At 41.9% G+C, this 12,354-nt stretch overlaps 1 protein-coding gene across 1 annotated transcript in view; it reads left to right on the top strand.

The window, feature by feature from the left end:
• Positions 1-12,354, top strand: part of LOC310787379 (multidrug resistance-associated protein 1-like) — a gene marked incomplete at both ends in the record, with an annotated part of 143,201 nt that overhangs the window by 32,531 nt on the left and 98,316 nt on the right. The window contains 3 exons of the mRNA XM_083648779.1: positions 40-165; positions 1,220-1,281; positions 1,629-1,760. Coding sequence (XP_083504905.1) covers positions 40-165; positions 1,220-1,281; positions 1,629-1,760 — 320 coding nt within the window. The remainder of the gene's footprint in view (positions 1-39; positions 166-1,219; positions 1,282-1,628; positions 1,761-12,354) is intronic.

Raw genomic sequence — 12,354 nt, 5'->3', positions numbered from 1 at the left:
ATTCTTCACTACACTCAATATTACTGTGTTCTGTTTCAGGGGTTTTCGGTGGACATGATGCGCTTTGTGGCCTTCTTTGTCTACTTTTCCCTCCAGCTCACCCAACTCATTCTCAGCTGCTTCTGTGACCGCAGGCCGGTTTCTGCCAAACGCACCTATGTCCAGGTAGGACCAGAGATGGGGACTTGGACTCAAGTGGCACCTAAGTCACATACACAGTAGTCTCGCTGGCCAGCCTCCCCTCCCTACCATGAGAGGAGTCTGGCGCCGCAGGTCTCCATAGTGGGATTGCGATGGGCGGCGCTTAGAGGCAGTGCCCTTGGAAAATAGTTTCAAACAATCCAACTTGCTGTTTTCAGAGTCTAGCAACGAGCTAGCGTCTAGGTTTCTGCCGTTAGCTTGCTAGCTAGTTAGCGGTGTTGTTTTCACTGCGGTGGCAGGGCACTATTTACAGCGACACACAGGGAGGAGGGAGCGGAAGCCGTTCTGATTGACATGGTCGGAGCCAATGACAGAGCTTGTAATAAGCCGGGAGCGGACATCCGGCAGCGACTGAAACAGTCGCTCCAATGGGAGAACAGAGTAGAGCAGGGGAGGGTTTATCCCAGTTATGGAGACCTGCAGCGCCAGACTCCTCTCACGGCAGGGAGGGGAGGCTGGCCAGCGAGACTACACACACAGTGACTTGAGACTTGACTTGAGACTTGACACATCCCCAAAATACTTGAGACGCGACTTGAGATTTGGGACTCGCGAACAATCTTTACTTTTAGTTATTATTATCATTATCTTTTTGGCGTATATATATATATATACTGTATATATATATATATATATATATATATATATATATATATATATATATATATATATTTGTATGAAAGTCTTTATCAATTGAGAAGTCTGAGTCAGAGTCTCCAAATTCCGAGTCTGAATGCATGAATGCTTGAGTCCAAGTCCAACTCCGAGTCATCAGTTCTCAAGTCCAAGTCGAGTCATGAGTCCTAAAAATGAGTCCAGGACGCGGACTTATAATAAAATAAAGGAGCAGCTATAGATATTCTGCTTTTAGCTCTGGGAGCAATTCGATTTTATGAAATTTTGAGTGGAATTGGAATCATTAATTTTCACATTTACACTCTTTGAAAACCGATAATTAGAATATTATGTGGGAATTGTGAGTTACTGTGAATGGGCGCTGTGTGTTTTCTTTCATCAGAACGCCTGTCCAGAAGAGGACGCCTCTTTTCTCTCCAAGTTTTTCTTCTGGTGGTTCAGTGGGTACGGCTGTCTTCTGCTGTCACAAGTCAAATAAGACTCAGCGACATTATTCATTAAGTGAAAAATGACCAAAACAGAATGCCATGATATTCATGAACTGTGCACAATGAGTGGAATAGCATTATGGAGAATCATAGAGGGTAAGCCTCTCGAGCAGCTATTCATATGACAGAAAAGAAAATACATTGTAACTTGCAACACACATTCTTTTCTACTATAATATGTAATGTCTCCTCTGGAGAAAAGTGAATCTGGACCTCATAGAGCCTACAGAAATGAGACAATTAATAGTAAAAAAAAATCACACAGAAATGTCCTTTCCTTGGTTTGTGTATCTGGTCTGTCAGGTTGGTGGTGCGGGGTTACCGCTGCCCCCTGCAGGCGGAGGACCTGTGGTCTCTGAGGGAGGAAGACTCCTCACACCACATCATCTCAGCTCTGGAGAAAGACTGGGCTCAACAGTGTGCCAAGCTACAACAGTAAGACTACAGTATGACTGGGCTCAGTGTGCCAAGCTACAACAGTAAGACTACAGTATGACTGGGCTCAGTGTGCCAAGCTACAACAGTAAGACTACAATATGACTGGGCTCAGTGTGCCAAGCTACAACAGTAAGACTACAGTATGACTGGGCTCAGTGTGCCAAGCTACAACAGTAAGACTACAATATGACTGGGCTCAGTGTGCCAAGCTACAACAGTAAGACTACAGTATGACTGGGCTATGCAGTGTGCCAAGCTACAACAGAAAGACTACAGTATGACTGGGCTAAGTGTGCCAAGCTACAACAGTAAGACTACAGTATGACTGGGCTCAGTGTGCCAAGCTACAACAGAAAGACTACAATATGACTGGGCTATGCAGTGTGCCAAGCTACAACAGAAAGACTACAATATGACTGGGCTATGCAGTGTGCCAAGCTACAACAGTAAGACTACAATATGACTGGGCTCAGTGTGCCAAGCTACAACAGAAAGACTACAATATGACTGGGCTATGCAGTGTGCCAAGCTACAACAGAAATACTACAATATGACTGGGCTATGCAGTGTGCCAAGCTACAACAGAAAGACTACAGTATGACTGGGCTATGCAGTGTGCCAAGCTACAACTAGTCCGGGCAAAATAAGGTTTGACCTTAAACTAATTGCAACAGAATTTATCTTCACATTATGTTTATATTGATGCCCTAAACACTAGTGAAAATCCCAGAAAATCCCATTAGGGGAAGTATGTTAACACATTCACTGCCAACAGTTTTTTTTTTACTGTAGGTAGCTTCTGCCAAGGTTTTTTTTGAGGATTCTGGCTCATCTTTCAAGAGCCGAGGATTATTTTCTGCTAGGAATTTGTGAACACAAAATATCTCAAAAGAACTAATAGAATGTGTGCTTTCTCTGTCTAAAAGAGTTAGTTTGTAGAGTTAGTAGTTATGTAGGCATTAGCAGTTGAATACAGCATGGTTTCAGCATCTGAAAAGGAAAGTTGAGATAAATGCCTTTTTGTGAAATTCGATAGAACAGTCACTTTAACCATTTATTTTTGGCATCAGTAACACATCAGACATCTAAACAATTCTGAACAGTAATTTCCTCCATAACACCACCCCCACCGCCTCTCCTTCAAACTCCTCCCTCCGTGTGTGTTCTCCTCCTCCCTCCTTGGCTCTACAGCGGGTGTGTCACAAGCGAGTTTCTGCTGTCTGTGCTGCCTGGCTGCTGGCGGCCGCTCTTTGGGCGAGTCTGGATGGGGCTCGTTCGTTTTCGGTTGTGAGCTCAGCTGGAATGAAGCTGCGTGCGATTCTGGGATTTCTGCTGGTGTTTCAAAGTGTGTTCCACCCGTAATCTATTATGCAAATTTGCAATCCCCCACCGCCAGCTCCCAGCGCGAAAGCGAAAGCGTTTTCGCCAATCCATTTTCATGAGAATGGCTTCCTCACGATGCTGTCTTTGCTTGGCTTTCTCTCGTCTGGAGAGCACTGTCGCCACTTAGTGGGTCGGTAAAATAGGTTAAACACATTCAATAGCTCCCATATTTTTCTAGGAGATGTAAAAGGGTTTGATCCACGTCCCACCGTCAATTTTTTTTTTTTTTTGACGAGATATTAATGAATGAATGAATGATGAATGAAAAAATTTATTGGTCACCACCACCACCACCAACCATACACTTAGGTCATAACCAAAGGTTAGGGGCAGAAGCAAACGCTTATGTAAAGCCCCCCCTTTTCTTACAATTAAAATAAGAAAATCATCATGTTCAGACATTTTGGACATTGTCCTTACTTGCCATCATATAAACACATCAGAAAAAATATCCTAATACAGGAAACAACAAAAAAAAAAAAAAAAAAGCAAAAAAAAAGTAAATAAGCAATACAACAGTCAAAAACCAGTGAGTAGCAAATAACAAAACAAACACAATCCATACATGCATATTCATACATTTTATAATCGTTTTATTATTATTAATATTATTATATATATATACATATACCTATATATATATATATATATATATATATACTTATACATACACTTTTTTATTTATTATTATTATTATTATTTATTTGTTTTTTGTTTTTTTCTCTCTGTCCCCTACATCATTCAGTTACCTGGGAACTAGACTGTAATTTTCCATCATCATGTCCTTATACCTTTTTTTAAAGATCAACACATTCTTACTTGATTTTAATTCTTCCGGCAAAGCGTTCCACAACTTCACACCACAGACAGATATGCACCTGCTTTTCATGGCTGTGTTACAGAAGGGTTGTTTCCAATTTTGTTCGCCTCTGAGGGCATAACCCCCCTCTCTTTCTTTGAACATTATTTGTATGTTGGACGGGAGCACTCCCTTTCTGGCTTTGTACACAATCAAAGCTGTTTTTTGATCCACCAAGTCCATGAATTTTAATGTTTTTGACTTTATAAATAATGAATTAGTGTGATCATAGAATCCAACATTATTCACTATTCGTATTGCTCTTTTCTGTACTGTACAAACTGACTGTAGTGTGGTTTTGCAAGCATTACCCCAGATCTCAACACAGTAAGTTAAATAAGGTAAAATCAACGTAGAATAAAGAGTGATCATGGATCTGCAGTTAAGGAAGTGTCTTACTTTGTTCAAAACCCCGATGTTTCTGGAGATTTTAGATCTTACCTTGTTCACTTGGGATTTCCAACTGAACTTATGGTCTATTACTACCCCCAGAAAAGTGTTTTCGTATACTCTTTCTAAATCAACCCCTCCTATCCTTAAACCTACCTGAGTTATTAAATGTGTTTTGCGATTACCAAAAATCATAAACTTAGTTTTATTTAAATTCAAAGATAACTTATTAACATCAAACCACATTTTAAGTTTTTCTAGTTCTACTGTCACCTTCTCCATTAACCTCTGTAAACAGACATCTGAGTAGAAAATATTGGTGTCATCAGCAAAAATTACGTATTTCAAAATATCGGACACATTACAAATATCATTTATATACATAATAAATAATTTTGGACCAACTATGGAACCCTGTGGTACACCACACATAATGTCAGCAGGTTTGGACATGGCATCTGCCACCTGCACAAACTGACTCCTATAACTGATATAGCTCTTCAGCCATTCCAGTCCCACCCCTCTGATTCCAAACCTTTCCATTTTCTCCAACAGAATGTTATGATCTAGGGTATCGAATGCCTTCTTCAGGTCTATGAAAATCCCCACAGCAAACTTTTTATTATCTACTGCACTTGAAAGTTCTTCCATAAGCTCCATCAAGGCCATCGAGGTTGATCTACTTTCTCTAAACCCATATTGACAATCAATTAATAATTTGTGCTTATCAATAAAGCAGTCCAGTCTGGCAACAAAAAGTTTTTCAAGAATCTTTGAAAATTGAGATAAAAGTGAAACCGGTCTATAATTGGTATATAATTTTTTATTACCAGCCTTGAACAATGGTATTACTTTCGCTATTTTCATTTTTTCAGGGAAGCTGCCCAACTGAAAAGATAAATTACAAATATGGGTTAGAGGCACTACAATGGCCACTATTACTTCCTTAACTAGAGACATGTCTATCCCATTCCAATCTGTGGATTTTTTGTTTTTAAATTTATTAACAAGTTCAATAATCTCTTTTTCATCAACTTTTTTCAGGAATATAGTTGCAGAATTTCTGTTACCATAGAATTGCGCTGCACTGCCCTCTGCTGGCGGTGTTATCAACTCCGCCAGTTTTGGGCCCACTGAAACAAAGAATTCATTAAAACCTTCAGCTACTTCATTCATATCACTGACAACTTTTCCATTGTCAATAAAATGACTGGGGTAGCTAGTGCTGGTGGTTTTGTTTGTGATAATTTTATTTAGTATATCCCATGTTCCCTTGATGTTATTTTTATTAATTTCTAATTTATTATCATAAAACTCCTTTTTACTTTTTCTAATGATGTCTATTAATTTATTTTTGTATCTTTTATATTTGGTTTCTTTGTCTTTACATCTATATTTAATAAATTCTCTGTACATACTGTTCTTTTTCTTACATGCGTTTAGTATACCACTGGTAAGCCAAGGCTTATCACTATTCTTGTTTTTACTTTTACTTTGCCTGACTGGACAGCTTTCATTGTATTGTGCTAGGAAGTAATCCAGAAACAATTCATATGCAGTATTTACATCCTGGGCCTGTAAGACGTCACTCCAATCATGAGACTTCAGGTTCTCTCTAAAAGCATTCACAGAATCCACAGTTCTCGTTCTTCTATGTCTGATGTTGTTGTCCTCCCTTACTTTATAATTACAGTCATATATGGCAAAGACTGGCAGATGGTCAGTAATGTCCTTCACCAAAAGTCCGCTTACTATTTTATTGTCCATATTGTTGGTAAATATATTGTCTATGATTGTAGCTGAATGTGAGGTAATTCTACTTGGTTTAGTAATTGTGGGATATAGGCTCATCGCATATATGGTTTCACTGAAATCATTTATCGCTGAATGCTTATTTGGATTTAGCAGGTCTATATTAAAATCGCCACATATAAACAAGACCTTCTGCTCAGTCTTTACATATGCTTTTTCTATCCACTCATTGAACATAGTTATGTCATAACTCGGGGCCCTGTAAATACAGCTTATCATAATATTTCTATTCCTACTCATGTCAATCTCAATGGTTATACATTCACAAACATTCTCCACAGCCACTGTCAATCTATCCACTACACTGTACTTTAATCTTCTGTCTACATACAATGCTGTTCCCCCTCCTCCTTTTTCTGTTCTGTTTATGTAGTTCAACTCATATCCTGGAATTTCAAATTCCTCACATCTACCCTCCCCAATCCAGGTTTCCGAAATTGCAATAACATTGAAAGGCCTTAGAAATTCTCTTAGGTAATCGACTATATCCTGGAAGTTCTTATTCAGACTACGGCTATTAAAGTGAATTATTGAAATGCAGTGCTCTACTTTAATGGTATTATTAAATTGATCCACTGTAACATAATTACAATTATCGAAGTTATTAAAAAAATTAAATTCTGGATCTGTTTCTAGGTTTCTGCTCATTGATGTTTAAATAGCATTTCATTGGATTACCTTGTAAGGCCTCTACTTCCTCAGAACTTTCCTAGTTCTTCTGGGCTTCTCACTAGCATCACTTTGGCTGTTTCGGGGGATCCATTTGTTAATATATAAACTTTACAGTTTCTGGTCCATGTTCCCTTAATCTTCATCTCTCTGCGCAGTTGCCTGGCGTGCCTGGCCAACTCAGCATTGGTTTTTGTAAGATGTTCGTTTAGATATACATTGGTCCCCTTTAACATTTTTCCTTGTTTTATTAGGCTAATTTTGGACTTTCTGTTTGTAAATCTCACTATGATGGGCGCTGTCTTGCCCTCTTTTTTCTGTTGATAAGATTGAGGGAGGGGGTGGCAGGCCTCAATATCCTGCTCATTTACTTGGACATGGTTAGACCGTAGGAACATAATCAGTTGCTGTTCAACTGACTTGATGTCCCCCTGGTCTGACTCTCCATTTTGTGGACTGGCTGCAGCCTTGGCATAAGACTGAGGCTTGGTTTTTAAACCTGTCACCACTATATCATTTATTCTGGAGTATTGCTCAATATCATTAATTCTGCCCTCCAGTGTTGCAATTTTAGTGTCTTTCTCCCTGTTCTGTCGTTCTAGCTCTTCAACCCTCTTTATCAAAACCACCACCATTTCAACGTTCTTCTTAATTTCACTCAGTTCCCCTTGCGAAAGTTCCAGTGATAATTTCAGTCCATCAAACTTGCTTTCAATGAGACTTCTGACTTCTTGAATGTCTTTCTGTTTGGCATTGGTGTTCGCCATTTTCCTCTCTTAATTCTGTCTGTGTAAAAGATACTCTGCGGCTGGGATACCGTGGGAGTGAGACTCCTGCAGGTCGTAATAGCAGGTAGTCGGCTCCGGCTGGGGTTAGGCCTCTCCCTCGCGCTCCCTCTCCCTCACCGGCGTGTACGTCTCCGGGCACGGCAGGATACCTCGTCCACGGCAGTCAACCGTTGGTTTCTGCTTGACGAGATATCTCGTCCACGGCAGTGAACGTGTTAAAATGAGTTTTTTTCAAAATGGCTGCCATTATTCAAATTTTGGCCATATCTTGATTCCAAATAGTTGGTTGGTTGTGTGCAAACATGGAAAGCACTGGGCCAGGTCAGAGGTCGCCAGCCTGTCTGGCTCTTTAAAGCGTTTGGTTGGTTGGTTGGTTGGTTGGTTGTGTGCAAACACGGAAAGCGCCGGGCAGGAGTCCACCCAGTCTGTCTGGCTCTTTAAAGCGATTGGTTGGTTGTGTGCAAACATGGAAAGCACCAGGCCAGGCAGGAGGCCGTCCAGTCTGTCAGGCTCTTCAAAACATTTTGTTGGTTGTGTGCAAATATAGAAAGCGCCAGGCCAGGCAGGAGGCCGTCCACTCTGTCAGGCTCTTCAAAGCATTTTGTTGGTTGTGTGCAAACATGGAAAGTGCCGGGCCTGGCCGGAGGCCGCACAGTCATTCTGGCTCTTTAAAGCGTTTGGTTGGTTGTGTGCAAACATGGAAAGCGGCGGCCCGGGCAGGAGGCCGCCCAGTCTGTCTGGCTCCTCAAAGTGTTTGGTTGGTTGTGTGCAAACATGGAAAGCGCCGGGCAGGATGCCGCCCACTCTGTCTGGCTCTTCAAAGCCTTTGGTTGGTTGTGTGTAAGGATGCACCGATTGCGATTTTGTTGGCCGATTCCGATTTCCGATTTTTGAATACCGTAGTCTGACTTGCCGATACCGATTTTTGCCGATTCCGATTTTTTTTCTAAGAACAATAATTGGCGGGTTATTTTTTTACTTTTTTACTTTGCTTTAATAGAAAATTAACATTCATGTCACATTTCTTATCATTTGCATGAGGTAGGACGATCTCACTCAAAAACATCTCAAAATAAAAGTGTTCCAGGTTACTGGACAGAGCTTTTCTTTTTTGTGTAAATACAATGAATATAAAACAATTAATTCCAGTATATCCCACAGCTATCATGCATTTACTTTTCCAAAAGAAAAAAGGTGCAACAGAACAGGGGCTTCAGATGGAAAGTAGCCTATGGCTAAATCTGTTACAAAGCATATCTTCCCCTATGGGGTTTAATGTTTTTTTGTATATGTCCCTACCAAATAAACTAATAAAATAAAATAAATAAACGTCAAAATGTTATCCATGGACAAGGAGTTTATAGCCTATAGCTCTGGAGCCCAGAGACCTTCGAAGCCATGCCCACTCTACAGTTGTGGATTTGGCTGTTATTGAGTAGCCTAGATGAGGAAATGAGTTTGAGTTGACTCCGTTTGAATATCGTAGTTTACACACAGAGCGCGTTTTTTTTAATCCGCCATTCGAAAAAAAATCATCTCGCACACTGGTCCGATGCGTTTTATTATTATGTTCGTCGTTCTATTCGCAATACGAAGTCCTCTCCTGGCTGTATCCATGTTACAACGTGAGTCGTGACTAGGGCTGCCACAAACGATTATTTTGATAGTCGACTAGTCACCGATTATTTCAACGATTAGTCGACTAATCGGATAAATTGCAGCTTATCGCACAATTACTCAATTGCTCTGATTTAGCTATCATCAAGTTGTTTTAAGCATTTGCCAACTAAAAATAAAGACAATTAAGATGATAATTCACTCAAAAATAATCTTTTAATGAACCTTAAAGCTTAGAGCATGTAGTATTCATTTCTGGCATCATACTTACATGTAGTAAATGTAATAGTGCAGTGCAAATTGCAAAACAGTACACATTGAAATTGAAAACATAGTATGCAACCAAAATATCAACAAATAAATTTTTCAGGTATCAAACACATTTTTAAATGTAAGTAGAGGTGCACAAAGAGGCCCCAATATCCAAAAAGGCCGACCCTCTCAAATGGTGGCGTGAAAATGTGGAGCGTTTCCCCACACTATCAAAGCTGGCAAAATCCTTTCTGTCCATCCCTGCAACCTCCACCCCATCTTCTCTGCAGCAGGGAACATCTGCTCTCAAAAGAGAGCAAGCCTAGTCCACACATCAGCAGTCAGGGTGAGGGAGCCTTTGACACCTTTGAGGGTCTCCTTTACCTTAAAAACATCAGAGGTGATTTTAGTTAACATTTTGAAGTGAAAAGACCCATACAATGTAAAGTATCAGTAAGTAATAGATCTTCTTCTTTCGTGTATCGTCATTCATATATCCAGCTTTGTGTCGTGTAGCCATGCCCTCGTCTCAGGTCCCACTCGGAAGAGGCCCTCCTCTGAAGGTGGTCTATGCAGGGGACAGGTGGTGATCACGTGGTTGGCAGTCTGCTCAGGCTCCCCGCACTCACACGCTGCACTGTCGGTTAGGCCCCACTTCTTCATGGACGCTTTGAAGCAGCCAACCCCTGTGCGAAGGCGGTTCAGGAGGGTCCATTGCCGGCGAGGTAGGTCTTCTCCTTCAACGCCACCTCCAGGATCCTGGATGTAATGGTGTAGGCGTGTCTGTCCTGTCGACTCCCACTCCTGCTTCCATGCCGCCGCCAGCCAGGCTTTGGTTGGCAGATCCTCCGGGATGGAATTAAGCATCTCTTGCGCGGCCTGGTTGTATGAGTGGCGGGACTTGAGTCTGCTTGGAGGTATTGCCATGGTGGTGGTTTCATGGAGGAGGTGCCAGCTGTGTTCCTTGGCTTTCCTTGCCAGGGCGAGGGTAGCGGCCTCTCGCCGTAGGCCGGCTGGCGCTATTCCTGCTAGGGCTGGCAGGTAGAACACGGGGGTGGGTTTCAGGCAGCCAGTGATGATCCGGAGTGCATTATTGATGGCCGTGTCGACCTTCTTGGCATGTGGGCTTCTGCTCCAGGTTGGGGCACAGTACTCGGCTGCAGAGAAAACGAGGGCTTGTGTGGAGATACGTAAAACCTTGGCCGAGGCCCCCCAGGTTGTGCCAGCAAGGCGGCGGATGAGTGAGACCCTAGCTGTTACTTTGGCCCTCACTTCATCCAAATGATGTTTATAGGACAATGTCCTGTCCAAGCGCACGCCCAGGTACTATTGGGGTAATAGATCAGTTAGATTTTATTAACAATATTGTGGCCAGTTCATGCATCAACTCAAGATTTAATTTTATTTATTCATTCATTCATGAATGCTGTTGTTATATAAAATACAATAAATTTACATTACATTGCTGTGTTGTTTTGTTATTTATGCTTTAACCAAGATTAAATTATTGATCACTCAGACAGCAAGCTCTTAATATTATTTATTTGTGAAATGTGTTAAATCATGTGTTTGTGTGTGTGTATGTGATAGAGACTTACCTTCTGAAAGGCTGTAGCGTATTTCTTCTCCATCAATGTAGTGAAATGAGTTTGGCCTGGAAGGTAGTTGTCGTGGTATTCAGGGTTGAACTGCTGAATCATTAGTTTAAATCCTTTATCATCGACCATGGACAAGGGTCTCATATCCTTAACCAGCATGTTAAGGATCGATCCGGTCAGGACAGTGGCTTGCTGGGGTGCACGTTGGCATCTTGGTAAGATAGCTATTCATAGAACGGTTCTTCTTGGCACTGTAACGTAATAAGACAACATTTTAGCTATTTGGAAAGTATCACATTTCCAGTATTACCGTCGGACTCAGCAGCACATGATCGTCGCTATGATGACAACGTTACAGCAAGGCTTTTAACGTTAATATCGTTAGCCAATAGCTAACATTAGCAGATACAACTTAAGGTAACGTTAGTAGTGAGCTAACAAGCTAATTAGCTTACCGAGACGAGCCTTCATCCCCATCGTCTTCATCCACCACAACAACGTGCTTCCTTTTTCGATGCTCAAGCATCATACTTGTGCTGCCATGAAAGGAGAGTTCAGCTTTGCAGATTGTGCATTTAACGTTCTTTTTCTCATTGTGGGTAAAACGTTCCCACACTTTTGATATACGCGGACGGCTAGTAGACTTGTTTTTCCGGTGATGTGCGCACGCACATGCGCAGTACCAGTCATCCGGGGAAAACTACGTGCCCCGGATGACCGGTACTGCGCATGTGCATCAAAGACAGGAGCCACAGGCCAGGCCAGCCAGTGAGGACGGCACGGCAGCAGCTTCAGGGAAACAAAACAAACGTTTTTTTCTTTTTTTCAGCTCCAAAAAAAACATGCGATTACGTCGACTACCAAATTCGTCGGCGACGATTTAAATCGTCGACGTAGTCGCGACTAGTCGACTAATCGTGGCAGCCTTAGTCGTGACTGACAGATAGCAGCAGCAGCAGGCAGCGGTGAAGTGGACACTGGTCGGGGAAGAGCTGGTGAGGTGAAGCGAGCCGCTCAGACTGGAGTGGACTCCAACCTACCCTGCCCCTCCGCGGCTCCACACCGACGAAGACATGCTGTGGCATGTGTGTAGTGGCAGCTTTTGTTTTGGCTGCAACTCATCCGTCTCTGTCTCGCTGCTTTTGGGTGCGCGCACGTCACTTGAAAATCGGCTCACAGAATCGGCATTTTAGAGTGACCGGCGCAGATCACCGATTGAGGCC

The sequence above is a fragment of the Poromitra crassiceps genome, assembly GCF_964638095.1.
Source record: "Poromitra crassiceps genome assembly, chromosome: 13".
Lineage (NCBI taxonomy): Eukaryota > Metazoa > Chordata > Actinopteri > Beryciformes > Melamphaidae > Poromitra > Poromitra crassiceps.
This window is presented reverse-complemented; position numbering and strand designations above follow the sequence as displayed.